At 34.9% G+C, this 25,094-nt stretch overlaps 5 protein-coding genes across 9 annotated transcripts; 2 read left to right on the top strand and 3 right to left on the bottom strand.

Annotated features, from left to right (window-relative positions):
- Window positions 1-5: 5 nt before the first annotated feature.
- Window positions 6-4,228, bottom strand: SQN (peptidyl-prolyl cis-trans isomerase / cyclophilin-40 (CYP40) / rotamase). The gene is made up of 9 exons (XM_088487075.1): window positions 3,768-4,228; window positions 2,488-2,988; window positions 2,218-2,305; window positions 2,061-2,113; window positions 1,770-1,874; window positions 1,601-1,676; window positions 946-983; window positions 788-864; window positions 6-263 (listed from the first exon to the last, which is right to left on the bottom strand). The coding sequence occupies exons 1-8, from the start codon at window positions 3,936-3,938 to the stop codon at window positions 811-813; spliced, it is 1,086 nt and encodes a 361-aa protein (XP_088343201.1). The 5' UTR covers window positions 3,939-4,228; the 3' UTR covers window positions 6-263; window positions 788-810.
- Window positions 4,229-4,628: 400 nt separating this feature from the next.
- On the bottom strand, window positions 4,629-7,742 carry OTP51 (endonuclease). Its single transcript, XM_016326098.3, has 2 exons — window positions 6,971-7,742; window positions 4,629-6,717 (listed from the first exon to the last, which is right to left on the bottom strand). Exons 1-2 carry the CDS (start codon window positions 7,439-7,441, stop codon window positions 4,873-4,875), a joined length of 2,316 nt encoding a protein of 771 aa, XP_016181584.2. The 5' UTR covers window positions 7,442-7,742; the 3' UTR covers window positions 4,629-4,872.
- A 1,072-nt stretch (window positions 7,743-8,814) lies between these two features.
- On the top strand, window positions 8,815-12,076 carry OST1 (Protein kinase superfamily protein). Of its 2 annotated transcripts, none has more exons than XM_088487055.1 (9): window positions 8,815-9,400; window positions 9,766-9,840; window positions 9,929-10,030; window positions 10,122-10,175; window positions 10,269-10,361; window positions 10,508-10,600; window positions 11,022-11,126; window positions 11,206-11,304; window positions 11,521-12,076. In XM_088487055.1, exons 1-9 carry the CDS (start codon window positions 9,368-9,370, stop codon window positions 11,809-11,811), a joined length of 945 nt encoding a protein of 314 aa, XP_088343181.1. In that variant the 5' UTR covers window positions 8,815-9,367; the 3' UTR covers window positions 11,812-12,076. The 2 variants fall into 2 exon arrangements, with proteins under 2 accessions (XP_088343181.1, XP_016180542.1); XM_016325056.2 differs by having other exon boundaries at window positions 8,902-9,408.
- A 692-nt stretch (window positions 12,077-12,768) lies between these two features.
- On the bottom strand, window positions 12,769-15,360 carry LOC107624120 (uncharacterized). Its single transcript, XM_016326582.3, has 4 exons — window positions 15,151-15,360; window positions 14,219-14,641; window positions 13,481-13,732; window positions 12,769-13,184 (listed from the first exon to the last, which is right to left on the bottom strand). The coding sequence occupies exons 1-3, from the start codon at window positions 15,220-15,222 to the stop codon at window positions 13,526-13,528; spliced, it is 702 nt and encodes a 233-aa protein (XP_016182068.1). The 5' UTR covers window positions 15,223-15,360; the 3' UTR covers window positions 12,769-13,184; window positions 13,481-13,525.
- Window positions 15,361-19,300: 3,940 nt separating this feature from the next.
- On the top strand, window positions 19,301-24,194 carry LOC107620746 (putative disease resistance protein RGA1). 4 transcript variants are annotated; one of them, XM_088487181.1, is made up of 5 exons: window positions 19,301-22,904; window positions 22,993-23,170; window positions 23,271-23,333; window positions 23,683-23,869; window positions 24,035-24,194. In XM_088487181.1, exon 1 carries the CDS (start codon window positions 19,515-19,517, stop codon window positions 22,890-22,892), a length of 3,378 nt encoding a protein of 1,125 aa, XP_088343307.1. In that variant the 5' UTR covers window positions 19,301-19,514; the 3' UTR covers window positions 22,893-22,904; window positions 22,993-23,170; window positions 23,271-23,333; window positions 23,683-23,869; window positions 24,035-24,194. The 4 variants fall into 4 exon arrangements, with proteins under 4 accessions (XP_088343307.1, XP_088343304.1, XP_088343300.1 ...); XM_088487178.1 differs by lacking the exon at window positions 23,683-23,869 and having other exon boundaries at window positions 22,993-23,153; XM_088487174.1 differs by lacking the exon at window positions 23,683-23,869.
- The last annotated feature ends 900 nt before the right edge of the window (window positions 24,195-25,094 follow it).

Below are 25,094 nucleotides of genomic sequence, written 5' to 3'. Positions count from 1 at the left end.
TGATCTTTAAGTAACTCGGTAATTATCTTAAATCATAAAATGAGAAGTGTACAAAAACCGAACTTGGGAATTTTGATGACCCAGAGCTTTTCAAAAAATAGAATCACCAAGGCAAAATTGTTAGCAGAAAATTTCATCTAAGAATAGTAACAATCCATAATCCACTTGTTAGTCCTCAGTTTAATTTCTGGTACTTCTAATAACGATGGGATCAAGATAGTATCTTTTGCATTCCATGCAGCTTTCCACCCTTGAAGTTGAGCCTGAAAGGAAGAAACACATATCAGTCACGGAAGGCTATTTGAAAACTAATTGGAACCAAATGATTCATTAGTGCAAACTGAAATGAACTTATTCGAAATTGAAAACTTCACGCATTTGTTGTTTTTGTTCTCAATTTTGTTAGATAAATAGTGAAAATAAAAAACGAAAATAAGAATATATTTCAATCTTTCCTTCACATAAACCAATTCTATATTTTTAAAGTCAACAAAAGATTACCTATTTTCTATTTTTATATCATGCTTTCACTTTTTAAATACAAAATCTTGTAAAAAATAAATCACTGAATAAGAACAAAAAATATAAATAATGGAAGATAGAAAATGAAAGCAAATACCAATTCCGCCCTAAAGTATTGAAAATGAAAAAGGAAATCAAGTAGATCTCAATGCTTCACATGAATTACTTTTGAAGTTTAGGTAACATGCAAATTGAATATCTTTACAGTAAATTATCTTTCAGGTTCAAGGTAATTCATATCCCTAAAAGTTTATTTGAGTGTTACCTTGCTTAGCCTACGGGAAATGCTTATTGAAACATCTTGCTATATGCCTTTTTCTCCTGGTCACGCCTATCAGCAACCTACAACATAATATAACCAGTTAAATTCGCAATACGCTTATAATGCACCTTCATGATTGCTCAACTCAGATATACACTCACCTTCTTCCTGGCAGCAGCAAGTTCCTTCTTAATCCCAGCTGTAAGTAACAAGGTATCAAGTAAGCAAACAAATTTGGAAGACATTTTATCTTGAGTTCAGTGGAAAATTTCATTCATCATTATTAAAGAGATATTTTTTACTTATTGTTCCAAACATAACCATTGGATACGAAAATAATGGGAAAAATAGGATTCGACTGTCAACTGCTCCTATCGGAAATAGGATTGACTACGGATTTGAGCAATAGCACATAATTTCAAAAAACCCGTATGATTTTCCCGATCTAAATAAAGCAGGTTTTCCATGAAGAAGATTTGGCTCAGCATGTTCTATTCGATACGGGTAGGAGAAGAACCCGACTCGGTATTCTTTTCTTAAAAAAAGAAAAAGATAAGAACCAAGTCAAGATGATACGGATCAACCCCTCTTCTTGCGTTCTTGCGCCAAAGATCTTATCCCCCCCCCCGGGATTTCCTAACAAATTCAAATCTTAATAAAAATGAAAGTTAATTTCATTTATGTTCAGATTGTATTGAAAAGGTGTTTCATATAAAGAAAATAATAATTGAATACTTCTGATAATTAAATGTCCACCTATATAAGTACACTAGTAGTTCTTGTCTAACTAAGGCCTTATACAAAATCACAACTTACCATCATTTGGCTCTAAGACCAGTGCATTTTTAAAGCTTTCAACTGCAGCATCTATGTCATGGAGTGCCATATGTGCCTGGTAAGTTCAAAGCCACACAGTTATCATAAAGGAAAGTTGGATAGATTTAATAAAATACAGCCAAAAAACCTCCTAAATTCAGATATCAACCTGTCCTTGCCGGAATAATGCTTTGACATTGTTGTCCTCTTCACGCAGTGCAAACTCAGCATCGAATAATGCTCCTTTAAGATCTCCTAATTTTAATTTACAGGCCTACAAAATTGTATAGCAGAAAACAACATTAAAGAGAAGCACAAACACAACAGAGAAAAAAAATAAGAGAAGGGGGGGGGGGGGGGGAGAGAATCAGTTCTATTATGCAGATTAGAAACAGGACTTGATGGAAAATGCATTAAAATGAATGCATTTTGAAGTATAGAAATAGTAAATTAAACTTACAGAACTGTTTGTAAAAATTTGAGACTTAGTTTTCCTCAAGGCTATGCTTTTCTCTGCAAAATCATAAGGATGTTACCATAAGTGGATGAAGTGGTGAGCATCTGCAGAATAATCACTATACAATCCATTCATTCATTTGTAGGAAAAGCTAGCATACCTCCATCAATCCCTTCTTTCTCCCAACAAACATCCAAGTAGCGCAAAGCCTTGCGATACTTTCTTTGAGCCATTTTATAGTCTTGTTTCTATCAGAAAAAAGAAAAAAAATCCCCGGAAGGAAATTGAGCAAACAATAATAATCAAGGAACAATTATAGGCTGAAGAACAATCTCCCATTCAAACTCTTAGGAGAACTTGATCATTTATTTAACAGTATGGAATAATACAACAAAACTAATAACATGAGATGAATCGTAACAAGCAATACCTTGTAATACCCATTTCCAAAAGTTTTAATAGAGTCTACAGCATTCATCCACCACTGAAGCTCATCAGGTCTCTCGTCAAGGTCTGCTGGCCAATCAGGGAAAGTATCACCATCCTTGAAAAAGTCAAGTATTCCATCATCTTCTCCTTCAGGAATTTCCCCACAATCCACGATTTTAACATCAAGTGTAGGACAATCATTATCTCCAGTTGTCACATGCTCAACCGAGCGGACTACTCCCATTCCTTTGACTACCTTCCCAAATACAACATGTTTGCCGTCTAGATGAGGAGTTCGGGTAGTTGTGATAAAAAATTGAGACCCATTTGTATTGGGACCACAATTCGCCATGGATAACATCCCTTTCCTTTCATGCTTCAACTCAAAATTTTCATCTTCAAACTTCAGTCCATAAATCGACTCTCCTCCAGTACCATCTCCAGCAGATATATCACCTCCTTGGATCATAAAGCCCTTAATAACACGGTGAAAGCAAGAACCCTGAAAAGATAACCAATATGAATTGAAGTTTCGAATTGATATCATTGTTTTCAAGAAGGAACCATTGTAACTTCATTAGAACCCTGTGATTTGGGCACAAGCTAGTCTCTATTTAGCTTTCACAGAACCCATTACCTCAACGTTTTAATCAGACAACCAGATGCAATTAGTCTTCAGATGTCCAAAAAATGTCAGAACAAAAACATTACACTAGGAAGGAAGTAATAACAGGAAGTAGTCCGTCCCATTTGTATTATTATGAGCAAAGCAAAATGCATACAATAATAACTCACTAATCATATCCTAACATATAATGTAAAATCATCATAAAGCATAAATTATAATTCAAAAGGCATACATTACTATTAAGAGAATAATGTGATACTCTTATACTATGCTCTGGATTTCTTTTTCCTTTCAATATATAGCTTAGCATTAGTGTTTGATGTTTATCTTATTTTCCATCAAAGAACACTTTTTCCAGCAAAGGAGTCTCATAAAACCACCTCAAAATCAAAATAAGATAGTAAATAGTAGTATAAACACATAGTCAAGGGCACAATCGTCTTTTCCAACGTCCTCTTTCAAAAACAATTGGAAAAAAGAGGAACCTTCAACTTAAACCCTTTCTGTAACCACAACAGCAAAGAAAACATCACAAATTAAAAGAGATACAGAATCTTCATAGTTGGAAGAAACCTCTTTACATGTTATTAAAGGGAAAAGTTATTATCTTTACAGTTAGTGGGAAAATAGAAGGAAGGAAAGAAAGTAAAGACCTTGAAATGAAGGGGGACGTGAGTGTTAGGAGCAATGCCTTTGTTGCCAATGCAGAGAGCCCTAAAATTCTCAGCGGTTTTGGGAACCACGTCATCGAAGAGTTCAATCACTATTCTTCCTTCTAACTCGTCGCCAATGCTAATGTCCAAAAAGCACCTTGGTCTTCCCATCTTCAATTCAGTTTATTGATTTACCCTTTCTGCCCCTGCCTCTGCGTCTCCGTCTGAGATTCAGTGAAGTCAAGCTCAAGTTCGGTGTTAGGGTAGAAGGAAGAGGATGAAGAGTTGAGATGGCAGCAGAAACTTTAAAGACCTTCTAGAATCTTCGACCAACCTTAATGGCAAAGAAGCGCAAGTAGTGTGAAAACTGAAAAATAGTGAATCCTTGCTCTTTTGATTTGAAATAACCACGAAACCCAAATTCCTCCTAATTAACCCAAAGAAATATCGCTGTCGCTATTAAATTAAATAAAAAAAAATGAAACATTTATAGGGAATTATATATATTTTTTAAGAAATAGATTCGTATATGATGGATATTTTGGATGTTAAAATTATATTAAAAGTCCAAATTTGTATTTCTTTAGAACTATTCATTTCCATGTTTTTTATTTTATTTTCAGTTATGGTATTTCCTAATTTTGGGGTTTTTTGGAAAATATTTACTAGAAACAAAAAATAAAAAACTGTTTATTTTCGTTATTTTATTTATTTATTTATGAAAATTTAAAGTAAAAAAGAAGAAAATATAAAATATAAAAAATTAAGCAAAAAAATAAACTAACCTAATAATTGAACATTTCTATTATTACTTGAAATAAATGAAATAAAAACCTATTCTTAATAAGATTCATGAAAATTCCAAGAAATGCTACATAATACTATTGATTGATTAATATGTAGAATAACAATAATAGTTCAATTTATTTTTAGTAGTTACCAGATAACTAATACAATGAAAGTCCATTCTCTATGCAATTGGGAATTAAGAATATACAAAAGGGGTATTTCAGAAGTTTGCAACATAGCAGCCACTTCAGTGTCAGTGAGATGAATAAAAGCAGCTCCAAATCCGATCATGATTCATGAATGTGGTGTATGTTCATCAGTCAGAATCACTATTGAAATTAATGTTCTCATTTTCCATTGAACCCCCCTCCAATGTGTGGTCACCTGCTTCAGGAAACACCCTTACATCTTCTAAAACATAAGGTTCAACCAATTTCCAGAAGGAAGCTGAATTGCTTCCCAGAAAACCAATCCAAAATACCCTCCCTTTCCTCTTTACCTTACAGTCCAAGGACATGGCTTTGAACTTTCTGACAATGTTCTCAACCCCCTCGCGCCTTCCCTTTATCTTCAGCAGGATATCCCCTGACGAATTTCGACAGCCTCCATACATGTACCAGTATGCAAGAACACATGGTGACAACCACCTATGGACAAGTGTTGGAATCGTTGGCTGACCCTTTGACCAAAACTGTTCTGCATAGAAGCCAAAATGAGAGCTTGCAATGGTACAAAACTTGTTTGGTATCTTCTCATTGTCAATGTCCCCACTCAGCTTAAAAGAAGGATGCAGCCACTCATAGAACTGGTGATGTATATGACTCTTCAGGACATAATGGTAGCTAGAATTAACCTTAAAATCGAAACGGATAATGTGATTCTTCCTTTGGTCATCAGAATCAATCTGCAAACCACCCAAAAGCAACCCAATTAATATTTCCCTCTGCTCTTTGGTTAGCTTCAGGCTCATTGGTCTTTTAACAACTTTCCTATTCAAGCTCAAGAGATGGTCAAGCTTTTCCATCAATGGGGCTTCAATATCGTACTTTTTTAGGCACATGAAGTCATAGATCTTTGCAGCCTTCAAGTGATTTCCAGAGGACAGGTATCCACTCAAGATAATGTTGCATGATCGGCCATTAACACCAACAGACCCATCACGATTCATTTGGTTAAATATATTCTCAGCCTTTTCAAGATTACCAACCTTCACCAATGAATCCAAATATATACTGTATACAGTACAGCTATGACGACATTTCTCCTGGCACTGGAAGAATGCCTCTTCAAGTTTATCGTGTAATTCCAAATTGTAGTACATGCTTAGTAAACTAATATAAGATGGTGTCAGTGGCTTCAAACCACTATTCAAAAATTCTGTCATAATGGATTCCGCAGATTCCAATTCTTGTGCTTTGCATAGTATCTCTATTATTTTGTTATAGGCTGCAGTGCTTGTTGTCTCTAGTTTCTCCTGCATCTCTTGAAATATCTCCAAAGACTTCTTAGGCATGCCAACCTTTGAGTAGACTTCCATTTTATACACAAACGCATGAGGCGGGGGATCAATCTCAAGCTGAAGAAGTTTAGACCAAGTCTTCTCAGCTTCCTCCGCATCCCCCCCCTTTGCACAAACCCTCAAGATGGATATTAGCACCTCCCCTCCCTGCTCAATTCCGGCACGTACCATCTCTTCCCTTATTTCGTCTACCCTTTCTCTATCTACGGAATCCTGATAACTATGCAGCCAAATTAAGCCACCATAAATATCTTTATGCACTTGAAAACCGCTTGTAACCAATTGATGATATACAAACTCAGCTTGCCTAAGGTAATGTTTCGAAAGCATCCCAGGTTTGCTGACAAGAGCTTTGAAGAGGGAATTATGCAAGCTGAGACGAGGCTGGTAACCACCCAACTGAATCATACGATTGTAAATGCTGCATGCTTCATCCAAACAACCTTGAACAGGAGCACTAAGATAAGCAACAACTAATATATGGAAAGTTGACTCACTAGGAACACGACCTTGATTGATAATATCATCAAATACCTCGCGGCACTTTGAAAACTTTCGGTCTCTACCCAGGTAATCAGCTAGCTTAGTGGCAAGAGCAAAATCAAATCGGTACCAACTCTGTTGCATCATCCACTTGTATACCTTCACAGTGAATTAAAGCAATTAAATTTCCCAACATGTAATTGACAGTTGCAGTAATAAGAAGGTGAAAACTCAGATGCAGTCGACTTCACGTGAAGTTGATAACTGAGAGCTACTAAATAAAAATTTAGTCAAATCAGTCAAATCATCTAACTACTATCAATTATCAACTTCACATAAAGTCAACTAAAGTCCACTGCACCTGAGTTTCCACCTAATAAGAAATAAGTGTAAAGAGGAAAAGTGAACTGACTCTAAAAGCAGTTTCATTCTCGCGAATGCGCATGCAATGGACGGCGAGATACGTGGCATCTTCCTGCCTCATCCATTTCCTCTGCCCATTCAGTATCTTCACAGCCGTCGACTTGTGCGCCGGAAGGTCCTTGCACAGCCACGCCAGCCTCGCCCTCCGCCACTCCTCCGGCAGCTCATTCAGCTCCTTCACCTCCACCTCCGCCGCGCTTGACACCTTCCTCATATCTTCCGCCGCCCCCGCGCTTCTCTCGAATTCGAACGCCTCGATCTCCGGCAGCAGCGATTCATACTCTTCTTCTTGTTGTTGTACGGAGGCGGTGGAAGTGCCGGAGGAAGCGGAGAGGCGGGGAAATTGGCGGGGACGGCGGGAAAGTAACGGCGGCGGAAGGGAGATGCGGCAGGGGGAGTGGCGGAGATGTGAGAGGGAGAGGGAGAGGGAGAGTGAGAGAGTGTGGGTGGAAGTGCGCATGGAGAAAGAGGAAGAGGACTTTAGATTATTGTTAGGGTTAGACAAACACTTGAAGCTCTTCACTTTTCAGTTTTCACTCTTCACTCTTGAGCTCTTATCTATCTCACTCTCATCACCATCTTCTTCTTCTTCTTTGCTTCTTTCTACTCTGCAATTCCCCCAATCACTTCAATTTTTTTTTTTTTGGATTATCTTTTTGGTTTTGACCATATTATGGGATTATCTAAACTCTAAACTCTAAAGTAAGTTTTGTTGTACCCAGAAAATCTCTTACAAAGGGTTAAAAATTCTTACTTCTTCTAACAAACTATAATTGTTGGATAAGATTTCTAAACTCATAAAGGACAAGTTAATTATTTTTAAATTTAGATAATGGAATTTATATAGGATGAGAATTACATATTTAATTGTAATTAATTTTTTATTTTATCAATTTATAAAATTTAATTTTGGAGGATCTAAATTCATAATGGTAGTTATTTGCATACTAATTGAATTAAATCAATTAGGAATTAATTATAAAACTATTTTTTAAGATACCTTCTCAAACAATTAAGTTATAGTGTAAATGTTCTATCATTGTGTGAAAAGTAAAATAAAAGATGTTTAGTTATCTCTTCTCTAGTTTCTCTTATACTGATGTGGACTAAATGATGAAAATAAAATTTGGATTTGATTAAGGGTACTTTAAGGAATTGATAAAAGAAAATATTTAATAAAATATGACCCAAAAAAAAAATAATTGCTCTTAAAATAGGGCAAAATTATTTGTCAATTAAAGAAATTAGATTAATAAAATTGAGTTAATAGATAAATAATGGTCAAATAATAAATTTTGATGATCTTTTAATAATTTTTTTATAATTGAATTTTTTAAAACGTTTATTATGTGAATAATGTAAAAATAAAAAAATATCAATTAAAAAGTGGCATATATCTACTTCTACTTGAGTGTCTGAAATGAATTTCTCTTTAACTTTTTAATATCAATATCTCTTTTCTGTTAAACTCCCAATTTCCAAAGTATTTTAGAAACTCTTCAGCCCTATTCATCTAGATCCTTACCAGTTACCAATCTCAAAAAATTTTTAAGACCAAATAAATAGAGTTGGAGTTTTTACTCAATAATTTGTCATTGGGAATTGGGCATTTTATTTTCCGGAAAAGACGATGAAGATTATTTCCGTGATGCTTGTTTCAGACACAAATGACAAATCTAATTTTCTCTCTCTTTCTTCATTCTTCGTTGTTATTGCCCCCACAAGAAGATTAAAAAAGAATAAAAATATAAAGAAATTAGAAATTACATTGATTTATGACGCATGCATGTAATAATAAAATATGAGTGGAAGGTGTGGATAAAATCAAAGACCAACAAAGAAAGAAAGACAACGCACCACCATCTACTCTGACACACCAAAGAGAAACAATTAATAAATAAATTATTTAAATTAATAATTATAAAAAGGAGGGTTCACACTTCACACTTCACAAGTTCACATTCACGAGCTTATCACCGAGTTTTCTTTTTGGTTTTTTTAATTTATTTTATTTTCCAACTTCAACTTCAAAGTTCAGCTTCCCAGCTTCAACCACTGCTTCCACTCCAAACCAAGTTCCCATTTTTGGTTTGGAATCTCACACGCTTGACCACTATAAAGCTTCAATTTTCTATTTGGTTGATCTAATCTTTTATTTTTGCCTTTCATCCTTGACATGATTGGTATCTCAATGTGAAAATTGGGTTTTTATAGTTTTTGTATTTTAACCAAAAATTGGGAATGGATCGACCTGGAGGTGGTGCAGTGAATGTTGGTGTTGGAATGGATATGGCGATCATGCACGAGAGTGAAAGGTATGAACTTGTTCGTGATATTGGCTCTGGCAATTTTGGGGTGGCAAGGCTTATGAGAGATAAGCACACTAATGAGCTTGTTGCTGTCAAATATATTGAGAGAGGTGATAAGGTTTGAGCTTCGAATTTCTTTCTGATTCCTCTTTTTGTTCTTGTCTATTAATGGTTATTGCGGTGTGTTTGATTTGCGTGTATTAGTTGCGGGTCATGAACTCATGATTTGGCAGTTGAGTTATTGACTTTCAATTTTAATGTCAAAGATCATCCCTTTTTTACTTTTTTTTTGTTACTTGAAAGCTTTTGTTGATTTGTATCATAGTTTTAAGCTGAGATTGCTCTGCAATCAGTACGATTTTGAAAGATTTGCTGGTAAATGCAATTAATATTGGACATAATTAACTGATCTTGTTGTGCTGTTGACTGTTGAGTGAATTGATGTTAAGTTATTAACTTCAATTTCTGTTAACAGATAGATGAAAATGTGAGAAGGGAGATTATAAATCACAGATCGCTGAGGCATCCAAATATTGTTAGATTCAAAGAGGTCTGCTATCTGTATACTCCCAATGAATTGTTCTATTTATTCCTACTTAAGCTGTAATTTGATAAGTTATCTTACTGGGCGAGTATAGGTCATATTAACCCCTACACATTTGGCTATTGTGATGGAATATGCTGCTGGTGGAGAGCTATTTGAGCGAATATGCAATGCAGGACGGTTTAATGAGGATGAGGTTCTTATCTACTGCATTTGTTTAGTTGCATCATACTGCTGTTGCCATTATATGTTATATAATGGCTATTATTAATTATCTTTCGTTTCAGGCGCGCTTCTTCTTCCAACAACTTATCTCAGGGGTTAGCTACTGTCATGCAATGGTATGCAAGTTTGGTACTTTCGTGCATTTGTTTCACAGAATGTATAGGCGAGAAGTCTAACCTGAATTTCTCTGTTTATCTTCTTTAATGCAGCAAGTATGCCATCGTGACTTGAAGTTAGAGAACACATTACTAGATGGCAGTCCAGCTCCGCGATTAAAGATATGTGATTTTGGGTATTCTAAGGTCGGCCTCTTTTTTCTTGCTGCTTTTATCTGTTGAACATCTTCAGTTAATTGAAATTTTAGTTTCCTCCAAGATCAAGCAAATTTCTTTCTCTGATAAAATTTGTGATATCTATAACACAAATCTATGCTGTTTTTCTTTCGCAGTCCTCAGTGCTACATTCACAACCAAAATCTACAGTTGGTACCCCTGCATACATTGCTCCGGAAGTTCTACTCAGGAAGGAATATGATGGCAAGGTATTTTGCTGCTATGAGGCCAAATAAATATATCACTGTGAAATTCTAATAATTTCCAATTGAGATGTACGAAATTAGCTTCTGTGTCCGCAGATTTCTTATTTCCATCTTATTTACACCTTCTGAACACATCCATCTGCTAATTGGTACAATCTGCCAACTTCTTTTCAAGGAAAGCATTATATGTGTTGTTCACTTGTTTAGCATCATGCTGTCATCCACTTGATTTGTTTAATATAATTGGATCGCCACTGCATTAAGATCTACTATATAACCTTCAGCATAGTACAAGTGGTTCTATGCTTGTCATACTTCAAATATTAGATGTTAATGCACAATAACTGCATTTTTAGGCTGGCTAGCATTGTTTTTCTTCTTTACTAATGCTTTACAATGATGCTGCTACTCGATTATGGCTCAGATTGCGGATGTGTGGTCTTGTGGTGTGACCTTATATGTCATGTTGGTGGGCTCATACCCTTTTGAGGATCCAGATGAACCAAAAAATTTCCAGAAGACAATTCATGTAGCCTTTTGCATCCTTTCTGGTTAATGCGGTAATATTATTGAATTCCTTTTCTAAAACTGTTGATTTTTGCTTGCAGAGAATTTTGAAAGTCCAGTACTCAATTCCTGACAGTATTAGCATATCACCTGAATGCCGTCATCTGATCTCAAGGATCTTTGTCGCTGACCCTGCCCAGGTCAGTTTCTATCATGACATTTTCCCTATGAAACTTATGTTCTTTACTAATACAATCAAGTGTCATAATATACATTTTCCTTAGACAGTTAAAATGAAATGGATTTTAAATGTTCTAATCTACAATTTTGCCGCATTTTCTTTGTTTTCTTCTCTTGTTGCCGTGCACATGTGGCATTAAGATTGCAGTTGGAAACTAATGTTCTTTTAAAAGCAGAGAATAAACATTCCTGAGATTAGAAACCATCCGTGGTTCTTGAAGAACCTCCCAGCTGATCTCATGGTTGACTATACAAACACCCAGTTTGAGGAGCCTGAACAACCAATGCAGAGCATTGAAGAAATCATGCAGTTAATTGCTGAGGCTACAATTCCTGCAGCCGGAACTCGGTCTCTGAACCGTTATCTTAACGGCAGCTTGGATATTGACGACATGGACGAAGACTTAGAGCTCGATGATCCCGACCTTGATATCGATAGCAGTGGAGAAATAGTTTATGCAATGTAAGCATGTTGAAGAAAAAGGAAAATTGGCTTATTGGACCAATTTTAATGTTTAAATATCTTGGGTTTAACTTGTACAGGGTGTAGAATATGTAGTTGAAGAAAAAGTTTTTAATTCAAAAGCAAGAGTACTGTACTAGAATGTTTTGAGATCCATCCTGCTTTGCTTGTATTTTGTGATCTTTGTTGATTACATATGGTGCTCTATATATTTATTGTATTATCTTGCACATCTTCAACCTTCATGGAAGTAATGCTTTGTTCTTGTCATATGATCACTTGTTGATTATTTTCTGGCATCTATCACGAGTAGTGATCCCCTTGCTATGGATTTGGTGCTGTTTAATTTTGATTAATCCATGCTTAATCAGTGCATTTGCTCATGTGAAAAAAAAAATGAACAGTTTAGGTTTCCGAATGCTTGAAAATTAAGTAGTGAAGTGCATAATGGATGAAAACTTAGCTCTCTTTTTGCTCATCAAAATATAAAAGCAAATTACCGTTGGGTGTGTCCTTGTGTTAGAACTTCGAATGGAAAGCATTCTTATCCAAATGGTCCTATTTGTGTTTGGCATTCTTATCCAAATTACCCTTTTGAATAATCTGTTTTTTTTCCTCACCAGCTTTTGCTTTTGCTATTTTGGGTAATACTATCTCGTATATCATAATAACTATCATTATCACAATTACGAATAACAAGAATAAAATTAAAAGGGGATAAGATAACTTCAAAAAATTTGTTATATAAAGATTAAATTCAAAATAAAATATTATGTACATGAATTGGATATTTAAACCCATAAGACATTTCTAATTATTCAAATCAATGTGGGAACCAAATTAAGTAAGACTCAAATCTCAACTTTTGGCATTGGATGGTGCCTTGAATAAGATTACTTTAAATGAAAGACATTATTGAAGAATTTAAAATGAAAAACTCCAACAAATGATGACACCAGTAGATTAGAAATAGAGTTTCACTGCTTAATGATCTCACTAGACAGGCAACTCAAATAGAATTCCCGAGTTTACTGAGCTGAAAATTGGATACAAGCTCCATATGAACATGCCACATTGACCAGAAAATAAAAACAGAAAGAAATGTCATTCCAGAAACTTCTCCTTACACAAAAGTTGAGTCGCAAGTCACATCTACTTCTCAAGTACAGCTTGCTACATGCTGGTAAATTGTAATGCCTATAAACCTATTTATCTGGCTCATCCAGTTCCAATAGAATCAAATTTGCCATTCCCCTGAAACATAGTAATCAAGCATAGCTTTCTACATCTTTCTCAACAAAGACAATTGTAATTTCAGCAAGATTCTCAAGGACTGTCTAATGCTCCAATTGAATTTTCATGGGTAATAGCAAGTGTCTGCAGTATCGAACAAAATACAAGTTAATGATTAATTTATCAATAACATTTCTAATAAGCATCTGAAGTTGATCACAAGATCTTGACATGCACATATATTATATAATGCCCGTATCAATTTACCATATATTCCCATATATATAACACAAGATCAATATCCACAAAAGACAAAACATAGTATTTACACATCAGAGAAAAAAGCAATTATCATAGCCTTGTAAAGACCCAAATCACAATTTTTCATACATGCAGTGGATTCGGAGATATGAAATATAGAAAAAATTGATGGTACTTACTGCATAAATTGTTCTTCAGGTTGGTGTCATAGCTCAGGGTGTGTACTAACTATCATATGTAGAATCTGATATCTTCAATGCTTTTTGAGGCCTTCTGTACCACATAATTGCGAACCACAGCGTCCTTAAGAGAACACCATTTACAAAATGAGGAATGATTATGCGTCCCCAATAAGGGTAATATGGACCGGGCAATTTGATTAATGTGAAGAAAATTGCAATTGCAAGTAAATGCCATGGAACTTCTGCATCCTGAAAACCAAACTAGTTTAAATCAGGAAAGTCAACCAGGACTTAAACATGATCTTGTGACATAACAATACCAATTTAAGCCCCTAACAGACCTGCCCAGTAATACAAGGCTAGCATCTAGGGGTATTCACATATATCATTAAGACAAGCTAGATGCTAGTATTGGAATTTGGAATCCACAGTAAACGGGCACAAAGGGAAAATCTATTGAAATCATTGTGTTGTTAATTCATTATCACATATCTGCAATGTGAAAAACTTCATAAGAAGCATGCTTCCTTGTTAGCAATTCAAACCACAGAGGCAATGTGGCTACTCAAATCCTTTTGGAAGGAAGAATGCTCTATGGAGCTCAAGTATCACAACTGTTTTTTCAGAATTCGGAAACTATCTAGTATCTACCAAAAATAAAACAGTTTAATGCTCCATTCAACTATTCTATCTAATATCTAGATTACAGAATGGTACATAATCAATGATTTTTACCTTTAGTCGTGGAGATAATTCTAAAGCAGTCTTCTTAAGGACCCCAGCAACAGCAACACCAAAGAGAAATGGAATAGGAACAAGAGCCAGCTTCCTTTCATGTCCACAGTAAGATAACTCACTAATGGAGGTAACTACGAACACAGGTACAGCTAGGTATTTTACTACGGCCAAAACAAGATCAAGAATGAGTTGAATGAAGTTGTCCAACGTTCTATTCCACGGGAATTTCTTCACCGGCTCGGGTGAACTGTCCCAAAGCTTTTGTGCCTTGTCTGTCAATTGGTTCAATTTCATCTTCCCATGGTCATCTGATTGCTGTGCAGACATATTATTCATAACACACAAGATCTTTGGGCGTGTCTTCAAAGAAGCAGAAAATGTCTTAACACTTAAATTCTTCTGAACAAAGCATGATGAAACCTGCAACGGTACAAAGAAGAGTTTTCAGCAGATGAAGCCAATTCAGCAGACTATAATCTATGAATGCCTTAGCTAATTGTACCCTAAACTGCAAAAAGAAATCATTTCTAAACGGAGTGTAAATTTTGCCAAAGATTCATAATGTTCAAACCAAATAATAACCAGCACTTTTCAGATTTGACTAATTCCATAATACACAATCACAAACAAACAAAGAAATAATATATGTAAATAATTATTTACACTTATCATTTGATTACTGTAAACTGTTATAACAGAATGACCGAATTCAAGAGTGTAAAAATTAAGCCTCTTTTTTCTTTTTTCAAATATGCATACGGAACACCTTTCATTCAGACTACAAGATAATATGAACACTATAGTAAGAAAAGAAGCTCTACCAGCAACTGAAACCATAGGTTTTGTACTTTAATTTAATAATATAAATAATAACAGAATAGGAAACTTAAAGCATAAAGAGAAATGCAAAAGGGTGAAGAAAGGCGCACCTTGAATCTCAGGAAACGAGAGGAAGAGATAGGAGACAGAAGGTGAGAGGGAGAGGGAAGAAGAGCAGCCATGTTTGTGTGAATTCCAAAGATGAAAACTTGAAAACTGAACCAATTCAATTCTACTCTTTGGACTGAACACTACACACTCACACTTCAACAAAATGAGGTGCTTTTCTCACACGTTTTTGTACATAGTCGATAGGTAGCACATGTATACAGGGTATTTTATTTAAATAAATATGAAAAAATTTAATTCCTAAAATGCAAAAAAAAATTTCTCAACATACATATGAATTTGCTTTTTAATTAAAAAAATCCTTATACAATACTTTTAGCATCAACTTTTTTTAATAATACACAATTATATTAATTATTTTTAATTATTTAACTGTATAGGATTAAATATTTATATCGGGAATGCTACACATCCATGTAATCATGTAACCAAGTTGACCCAACACAAAAAAAAATCTAATACCATTAAATGAAATGTGAAAATACATGTGCCTAACACACACAAAATCGCTCTTACCCAACGCTTCTTCTCCCCACGCTTCTTTTTCTTCTCCTGCGCTTCTTCTTCTTCGCCTTCTTCTTCACACAGTACTCATGGTGAACTGAACACAGTACTCATGATGAACCGAACATAGTACTTATGGTGAACCGAACACAATACAATTGTATAGTATTGAGTGAACGAAACATAATCCATTATATAAAATCAAATAACTCTGCCTACAATTTACATATTATCAATTCAATTCAATTCAATTCAGTACACCTCCTTCCATTTAATTCAATTCAAATTAGCAATTGCATTCCATTCAATTCGATTCAAAATTGAATAATCCAAACTTTGTCAGTTTGATTCGTTTCAGAAGAGTAATCCAAATTGTTCTCCTGTTTACCAAAAAATTATGAACCCCTAAACACTGAACCCTAAACCCAGAACCCTAAACACTAAAACCAGAACCCTAAACACTGAACCCTGAACCCATAAACCATAAATCCCTAAACCCTAAACCCTGAACCCAAACCCTGAACTCTGAACGCTAAACTCTAAACCCTGAACCCGAACCCTAAACACTAAACTCTGAACCCTGAATGCTAAACACTAAACCCTAAACCCTAAACTCTGAACCCTACCGTAAACCCTAAACCCCTAAAACCCTGGACCCTGAACCCTAAACCTTAGACCCCTAAACCCTAAACTCTCAACCATGAACACGGTGAACTGAAATTAATACACGGGACGAATCAAAAGTTTGAAACACACTGAACTCCTGTACACTGAACCCTGAACTCATAAACCCTAAAGCCTAAACTCCTAAACCCTGAAATCCTATCGTTATTCTTTTGTTGTTATTGCTGCTGTATTTTTTTTGTCTTTTCCTCCTTCTCTCTCTGGTGAAGAAGCAGTAGAAGGTGAGGAAGAAGAGTTTTGAATAGTGCAGAATGAACAAAACACAGTACTCATGGTGAACCGAACACAATACAATTGTATAGTACTGAGTGAACGAAACATAATCCATTATATAAAATCAAATTCAAACAGTTTTCTGCAGACCGAACACAGTACTCATGGTGAAACAATTGTATAGTATTGAGTGAACGAAACATAATCCATTATATAAAATCAAATTCAAATCACCTCCGTCCATTTAATTCAATTCAAATTAGCAATTGCATTCCATTCAATTCGATTCAAAATTGAATAATCCAAACTTTGTCAGTTTGATTAGTTTCAGAAGAGTAATCCATATCGCTCTCCTGATTTGAAGTTAGTCATTTATTGTTTCGTTTCAGAAGTATAGATCGAAGAAGAAAACGAAGAAGAATAGGAAGAAGATAAATGCAACCAGATCGAAATAAGAAAACGAGAAGATGAACGCGACTAGAGGAGAACGATGAAGGCAATGCAGATCAATAAAAAAGAACGCGAGCAGAGAAGAAGAAGAAGGAGGAGGTTGACGTTGCAGCAGAAGGTTTACGTTGAGCAAAACTCTAGGTTGCAGCACATTATATGTAGCGCGTATTTGACAAACGAGTGAGAGGTGGAGGACCCACGTGTGGAAGAAATTGCTTGGTTAACAACCATGTAAAAAATACATGGATGCAGAACTTTTCCGTATTTATATATAACTCGTTTGCAACTTCGCATCGTTAGAAATTTAATTTAAAAATAAAATATGAATTCCTTTGTTACAAGTGATAACTATAAACGCATTCATATTTAGTTATTTACTATTGTTGGTTGAAGTCATATTAGATGTTAGATTTGATTGTTTTTAATTTTATGAATTATATATAAAAACCTGTTCTAAATATTTAATATTCAACTATTTTAAAATTAAATGTGTTAAGCTATTATCATAATTATGACATGATGTAATCTTAATAAAACGAATTATATATTAACACAATTATAAGTAACTTAACTACTAAGATAAATTTTATATTAGAGTAAAATATTATTTTTGTCCTCAACGTTTGGGGTAAGTCATATTTGTGTTTCTAACGTTTAAATAATTTTATTTGTATCCCTAACGTTTATAAAAGTGATTCAATGTTATCTTGTCGTCAATTATACTAACAAATCAGATTGTATTTTTCAATAATTTTCATTTGGATGAATTCATTATCAATTAGGTCTCATTCGGATATGTTAGATTGTACCCACTATTTGTGTTCAGGTTCAATTATGTCCTTAAAAAAAGTGAATTATGTAAATATTGCGAGAATTGGTTTCAACTTTAGATGAGCTATTATTTGAAGTAGATTATCAATTTTAGAATTTCAACTAAAGCTCATGATGTGTAATTTATGGCAGAATAACATTAAATTAAATTACTTTTATAAACGTCAAGGATATAAACAGTGGCGGAACTTGAAACAAAATTTTGGGGGGCCAGATAGAGGATAATTGTTAAGATACTTTTGATATGGATCCCATTTAAAATAAGTTCGTCTAATCTCATCTCTTTGGTTTGAGTGATATTGCCAAATTTAAAGCTGTTTTCTAGGGTCTCGTTCCAAAGAAGTTAAGGTCAAACTCATCAGATGTAACTTTTTGAACTTTTAAATGTTGTATCTCACTTTTTTCGTGATTTATTAAAGTAGAAGAACTATCTACTGATGTTGATATTATAAAAGTTATATGCCCTCCTTCTTAAATATTAGCCATTCTCTTGAAAAATGCATCAATTCTTTGATTTTTCATTATTATTTTATATAAAATTTGAATATATATATCATGTAAAATATATAAAGAAGAAGTTAGAAGGACAAATATTAAAATTTATACAAATACAATAATATTAATACTTATTGAATATTCTATTTTTTTATCATATAAAAAATTAAATTAAATAAATAGTAAAATATAAAATAATATTAAATTAAATAAATAAAAAATATCTAATTTTTTATATTTGAACTTAAAGATAGAGGAAGTGTTGCTTATTGAACTCATTGGGTACTTTAAATCATAGTAAAGTATTTAAGTCAATTGAACTATTTTTTATCTTTTAAAAAAATATTACTAATTATTTTATAAAAAATTGGGGGCCATGACCCTCTCTTGTCTGAACTAAGCTCCGTCCCTGAATATAAATATACAAATAGGACTTACTCCAAATATTAGAGATAAAAATGATGCTCGACTCTTTAATATTAATTTCAAAATTATCACTTGCTAAATTATTTCCTATGAAATGTTCATAGTCATTTTGGCCATATGTTTTATGTGCGGATGTACATCCAGTGTAAGTTTATCAATGGCGGGTGTACATCAAGCGCAAGTTTATTAATGGATTCTTATATAATAGTTGACCCATTTGTTTGTTATTGCATTGGTAGTCTTGCAATTCGTTATTATAAATTCTTATACCTACATATTCTCATTTAATATTGATTATTGTAGGGTTACTTATTTAGCTAATAAAATATCACTTAATGCAATTAAAATTTTCAAAATAAAAAACAATTAGTAAAATGATAAACTAAAAAATTAATCACACCTAAGTTAAAACTTAAAATAACAAAACACATATTTTATAAAAATTATAAAATTAATAGAAATCCTTCAGTTTACTACCTTATTAACTTGTTGACTTTAAAGGATTTAAAATTCATAATCTTGTTAGATTTGCCGACCAATTAATCCAAACCGTTTGTTTTCTCGTCATGGAGCGCAATAATTCTAAAGTAATCCCAGTGGAAAGCTGGCAAGCATTTGCTTGTACTTTTTCAGTTATATTTTATAAACACCGCGTACTCTGACTCTCCACTCATTGCTTGCAACCGCTTCCTTCAAACACTGCATTTTGCTTTCATCTTTTTCCTTCGGCACTTTGAGAGAGATGGCTGAACAGATCCCCTATGGTGTTGCTACTTCACTCATCAACAAGATTGCTTCACTTGCCTTTCGTGAAATCGGGAGGATCTATGGAGTCATGGATGACCTTGAGAAGCTGAAGGCCACTTTGGAATCCATCAAACTCGTGCTTTCTGATGCTGAGCTCAAACAAGGCCAGGATGCTACTGTTGCCCACTGGATCAAAAGGTTCAAACAAGTGCTCTATGATGCTGATGACTTGCTTGATGATGTCTTCATCAAAGACTTGCGCCGCAAAAGAATGAGTCAGGTGCGTGGCTTCTTTTCCAAGTCTGTGAATCCAATTCTTTTCCGTGCTAAGTTAGCTCGTAAGATTGAGAATATTCGGAAGGAGTTTAATAATGTTGCTGAAGAGATGTCTAAGTTGAACCTGAATCGGAGTTCGGTAATTCTTAAGCAAGATGAGTGTGCGTGGAGGGAAACAAGTTCTTCCGTTTTGCAATCAGAGATAATTGGAAGGGAAGAGAATAAGAATGAGATTGTTAACCTGCTGAAGCAAACTCATCCGAACCGAAATGTTTCTTTAATTGTTGTTGTTGGTATGGGGGGTTTAGGCAAGACAGCCCTTGCTCAGCTCGTGTACAATGCTGCTAAAGACCAGAACCTCTTTCAGAAATATATATGGGTGTGCGTTTCAGAAGATTTCGAGGTGAAAACTATTTTGAAGAAGATGCTGGAGTCTTTAAAGAAGGATGCTGGTGGTGATTCATTAGAGGCCCTACAACAAAAGTTGCGAGAAGAATTGAATGGGCAAAATTATATGCTTGTGCTTGATGACGTGTGGAATGAAGATCATTCAAAGTGGAGTGATTTAAGAACTCATTTGATGTGCGGAGGTCAAGGCAGTAAGCTATTAGTGACGACTCGTAGTACATTGGTTTCTAAAGCAATGGGTATTGACGAGCCGTATGTTTTGAGAGGTTTGACAGATGAGCAATCATGGACATTGCTAAAGAACCTGACATTTGGTGAAGATAGCAGCAGAATGAGATCTGAATTACAAACAATTGGAAAGGAAATTGCAAAGAAGTGTAAAGGAGTGCCATTGGCGATCAAAATAATAGGAGGCTTCTTACGGATAAGTGTTGAAGAAATTGATCAATGGTCAAGTCTTCTGCATGGTGATATTTGGAGGTTATGTGAAGAAGAGAATAGTATCATGCCGGTCCTAAATTTGAGTTACCGAAACTTGCGTCCTGAACTAAGACAATGTTTTGCGTATTGTTGTCTATATCCAAAAGATTCGGTAATCGGAAAGGATGAGTGTATTCAATTGTGGATGGCCCAAGGTTATCTTGCAAGTTTAACTGGAACGCAATCTATGGAAGATGTGGGTAATAATTATGTGAAGATTTTGTTAATGAGGTCATTCTTCCAGGATGCATTAATGGATGAAAATGGTCATATTAGGTTCTTAAAAATGCATGATTTGATGCATGATCTTGCAACGTCAGTAGCTGGAAATGATTGTTACTTACATACTGAGGGAAAAGGAATTGTTGGAAGACCCATGCATGTGGCTTTTGAAACTAGTACCATTTGTTCATTGGATGTGCTTGATGTTTGCAAATTACGGACAATCATCCATTGCAACATTGCTAGAAATTTAGCGGGCAAACTCTCTTTTATGAAAAAACTGAAGTGCCTTCGTGCTTTGAATTTGTCATTTAATTCTATGACTCAGCTACCAAAGTCCATTGATAAAGTCAAACATTTAAGATACCTTGATCTTTCATACTCTCTAAAACTAAGAAGTTTGCCTGAATCGATTGGCAATCTTGTTTGTTTGCAAACATTAAAACTAAAAGGTTGTAAATCTTTAGTTAGTTTGCCTGAATCGATTGGCAATCTTGGTTGTTTGCAAACATTAAATTTAACATTTTGTGAATCTTTAGTTAGTTTGCCTGAGTCAGTTGGCAATCTTAATTATTTACATACATTGATATTGACTTTTTGTAATAAACTTGTTTTTCCAACAAAGATTATTACAAAATTGATCAATTTGAAGGAGCTCGACATTGAAGGTTGTAAAGCCTTTGAAGATGGCATGCCAGTAGGATTGGGGAAATTGCTTTCATTGCAATCCTTGTCAAGTTTTGTAGTAGGGAATAACAAAAAAGATACAAGTGGCAAATTGAATGAACTGAAAGAGCTTGTTGACCTCAGAGGCAAATTGACCATTCGTAATTTGGGTTTGGTAAAGGACGCGGCATCGGAATCTAATGAGACAAATATGAGATCAAAGAAACACATTCAAGACCTTTCACTGTTATGGGGGATCAGATGCTCTGATTCCAGTGAATATGAAATAAGAAAGAGTGAGAGTTTGGTGTTATTGGATAATCTTTGTCCCCATCAAAATCTGAGATCACTACATTTGGAAGGCTTTCCAGGAGTGAGGTTTTCAGATTGGCTTATCTCGCTAATTAATGTTGTTCGCATATTTCTCTGGGATCTTCCCAATTGCAAACATCTCCCACCTTTGGAAAGACTGCCTTGCCTTCGTGTGCTCAAGGTTGATCATATGGGATCGCTGGAGTGGATGGATTATTATGAAAATATTGGTGATGTGTTTTTCCCGTCTTTGGAGGAACTCGTAATCAATTACTGTAACAACCTGAGAGGATGGCAGAAGAATGCAAATGAGACTCAAAACCATCTTTCTCTACCTCCTTTTCCCCGTCTCTCTTATCTCCGAATTGATAATTGTCCAAAGTTGACCTGCATGCCTTCTTTCCCACACCTCGTTGAGTTGGAGTTAGGAGGGGGTAATAGCGTGAAGCTGATGTTGGAAACATGTATGGTTAAGCATGACTCTTCATTCATCTCTCCTCTCTCTCATCTCAAGCACTTGTGGCTTAGGGAAGTTACAGGGATAGAAGCAATGGCAGTGGACTGGATGAAAAACCTCACATCGCTCCAGAGTCTCGACCTTAGTAGATCGTCAGCCATTCAGATTCTGTCACGACACTTGCAATATCTTCCTTCTCAACTTCAAGAGTTGAAGATTAGTTTCAATGACGACAAGCTTGACCTCTGGAAACACACACAAGGTCGTGATCCTCCTCATGCGCTCTCTTCTCTGCAGACAATCATCTTCTCCCGTTGTCGGGACATGAAGGCTTTACCAGAGCAGATTGGCAACCTCCAATCACTAAGGGTTTTAGAGATTAGGTATTGCCCTAAATTAGAGTCATTGGATGAAGCTGACCGTTGCCTTACCAACATACACACACTACGGATCTGTGGTTGTCCAATCCTAAAGCGCAAATACGACCCTGATAGTGGAGAAGATCGGGCCAAGATAGCTCACATCCCAAACATATCCATATACGGAGATTGATACCCTCAAAAGGTAATAACATTGTTTGCTTTTTTCCATTTTCATTACAAATGCAATATATCTGAAACCCACATTAAATTTCTAATTTTATTTGATGCAGGGGATTCTTGCAAATCATTTTCTTCTTGGCATACTTTCAAATTTCAATATGCCGATATCTGCTGCTTCAATGGGAAGATACAAATACTTGGTCTCATCATTCCATTTTGCAAAATGTTGAATCCTCAAGATGGTCAAATTCTGACCCAGTTCCTCCTTTGGGTACAACACTGATTAAAGTATTGTCCATGTCATTTTTTTCAATTAAAGCATTTTTTTTATTCTTCTTCATTAAATTTATGAAATTAATATTTAAATGCAGTTTATTTTCTTGGTTAGGTAGCATGCAAAGGAAATTACATTCAGCTATAAGCCAATTACCCTAGCTTCAAACTTATTTAGGTAAGAACCATTTATGTGATTCGAACTAGTTAGAGTTGATTTTCCCACATTTCCATTTCTGAATGTATCCAGCAGTATCTCTGACTTCCTGGAACTTGATATAAATAAATTCTCTTTATGAACGAACTAGCAAACTTGTCTTAGAAATAAGTGGAGAAAACAGAAAATACAGAAGAATAATGAGTTATGAACTCAATTTAGCAATATTGCAAGGTTGAGTACTCGAAAGCAACAATATAATTGTTTGATAAGAAATTCAATTTGCTTGTTTTGTTGCTTAGTTTGAAACAGTCGCTTAAATTCCCCTTTTATTTTTTATTTTTTGGTTACTGCATACTCTTATCCACAGTTTGTGGAATAACCCGGTTAGCACATGAGATGGAGTGTTATGTTTACAACAAATCGTGTATGTAAATGCATAGGCATGGCTTATCCTTCAGATTTCAGTTGTGGCATCTAAAAGTAACTATGGAAAAAGAAGAGGATTCCAACTTAGAAAATAGGAAGCTGTTCTTATGATAAATATTTACATCAAGGTAACACCACATATTTTGTTTGCACAATGCATAAAGCAAGACAATTAGCATTGAATTTTTTTTCCTAACATTTTAGTGGCATGTAAATTTAAATTTATTTGTGGATTCTTATGAATAGTTGTCCTACTTCTTGATTATCTGTTTTTATTCTGGTTTGCATTGTAGATTATTTCCAGAAGAAGTATCAGAGATGGATTAAGAGAAATGTTGCTGGTATTGAACTACTTGATCTGCTTTTGGTGTGGAACACCTCTGATGTCATCACCTCTCTTAATTTAGTTGGAGCTTCCTTCCAGTCTTTGCAATATTTGTCGAGAAAGAAAAGGTCAATTTCTTTTGCTATCAGAAACCTATCAACTGTTATATTTTAAACTTTGTTTCATAGTTGAGAATGTTTCGATTATTGCTTGCAGTTCTTGGGCAATGGCATATAACTCACTATCCAATAGAGCGCCCGTCCTTAGAAGATTATTGGGTTTGGATTCTCATATTGCCTCTTCATTTTCCTTGTTTATAATTGTATGTGCTTTCCCATTTTTTGGTTTATATCCATCACTTAGCTGGATGTGTCAATAAGTCAATTTGGTATAATTTACATTTTCTATATGTTTTCCCCAGAAATTTGCCGTTCAAGCAAGAGCATTATCTGGCTTCATGTGATAACGATTACTTGACTAGTTGGATCCATATATGGTTTTGTGGCATCTCCCCCTCCTGATGGCCATGCCGAAGGGAGCGGGTAGAGTTGCTGGGTAGGTTATTTCAAGGCACAGTGGAGATTGCTTTATTTCTTGCTTCATGTGAAAGATTTTCCTACATTTGATTTCAGGTTGGTTATTATGTAATATGGTTGTGGCTATTCGAGACGCAACATGGTAATAGGAGGTTGGGTATGAATTGGCATGTGTGTTCATTGAGATAGGCATATTGTACGGGAATTTATTGTTCAAACTTCCCATTTTTGTGTATATTGTTCTGTGATCTTGTGATGTGATATCATAAACTTTGATGTATCACCTACTGTGTTTCCCTCTTGTTTTGGAAGCACACTTTATCTATCTAAAACGAGGATTATCACAATTCAAAGCTCTATTAGTACTGCTCTTATTGTAACATACACTCATTTTCATTGAATGAATTTAAGAGTTCCTGATATCTATTTGTACTCAAACAATTAATTGTGCCTTGTGTTAAACACAGATGCTGTTTATTAACAAACATGGTT

Source organism: Arachis ipaensis, chromosome B10 (assembly GCF_059453495.1).
Source record: "Arachis ipaensis isolate K30076 ecotype BB chromosome B10, ASM5945349v1, whole genome shotgun sequence".
In the NCBI taxonomy this organism is placed as follows: domain Eukaryota; kingdom Viridiplantae; phylum Streptophyta; class Magnoliopsida; order Fabales; family Fabaceae; genus Arachis; species Arachis ipaensis.
The sequence above is the reverse complement of the archived record's forward strand: the minus strand, read 5'-3'. Positions and strand labels throughout refer to the sequence as shown.

Excerpts from the sequence above, each read along its gene's own strand:
- SQN (XM_088487075.1), bottom strand. The coding sequence starts at position 3,938 with ATGGGAAGACCAAGGTGCTTTTTGGACATTAGCATTGGCGACGAGTTA. Across the intron at positions 2,306-2,487 it reads TTGGAAATGGGTATTACAAG|AAACAAGACTATAAAATGGC; the intron begins GTATTGCTTGTT and ends TTTTTCTGATAG. Across the intron at positions 1,875-2,060 it reads AAATTTTTACAAACAGTTCT|GCCTGTAAATTAAAATTAGG; the intron begins GTAAGTTTAATT and ends ACAATTTTGTAG.
- OTP51 (XM_016326098.3), bottom strand. The coding sequence starts at position 7,441 with ATGCGCACTTCCACCCACACTCTCTCACTCTCCCTCTCCCTCTCCCTC. Across the intron at positions 6,718-6,970 it reads AGAATGAAACTGCTTTTAGA|GTATACAAGTGGATGATGCA; the intron begins GTCAGTTCACTT and ends TTCACTGTGAAG.
- OST1 (XM_016325056.2), top strand. The coding sequence starts at position 9,223 with ATGGATCGACCTGGAGGTGGTGCAGTGAATGTTGGTGTTGGAATGGAT. Across the intron at positions 10,031-10,121 it reads GACGGTTTAATGAGGATGAG|GCGCGCTTCTTCTTCCAACA; the intron begins GTTCTTATCTAC and ends CTTTCGTTTCAG. Across the intron at positions 10,601-11,021 it reads GGAAGGAATATGATGGCAAG|ATTGCGGATGTGTGGTCTTG; the intron begins GTATTTTGCTGC and ends ATTATGGCTCAG.
- LOC107624120 (XM_016326582.3), bottom strand. The coding sequence starts at position 15,222 with ATGGCTGCTCTTCTTCCCTCTCCCTCTCACCTTCTGTCTCCTATCTCT. Across the intron at positions 14,642-15,150 it reads CTCGTTTCCTGAGATTCAAG|GTTTCATCATGCTTTGTTCA; the intron begins GTGCGCCTTTCT and ends GTACCGTTGCAG. Across the intron at positions 13,733-14,218 it reads AATTATCTCCACGACTAAAG|GATGCAGAAGTTCCATGGCA; the intron begins GTAAAAATCATT and ends TTTGGTTTTCAG.
- LOC107620746 (XM_088487178.1), top strand. The coding sequence starts at position 19,515 with ATGGCTGAACAGATCCCCTATGGTGTTGCTACTTCACTCATCAACAAG.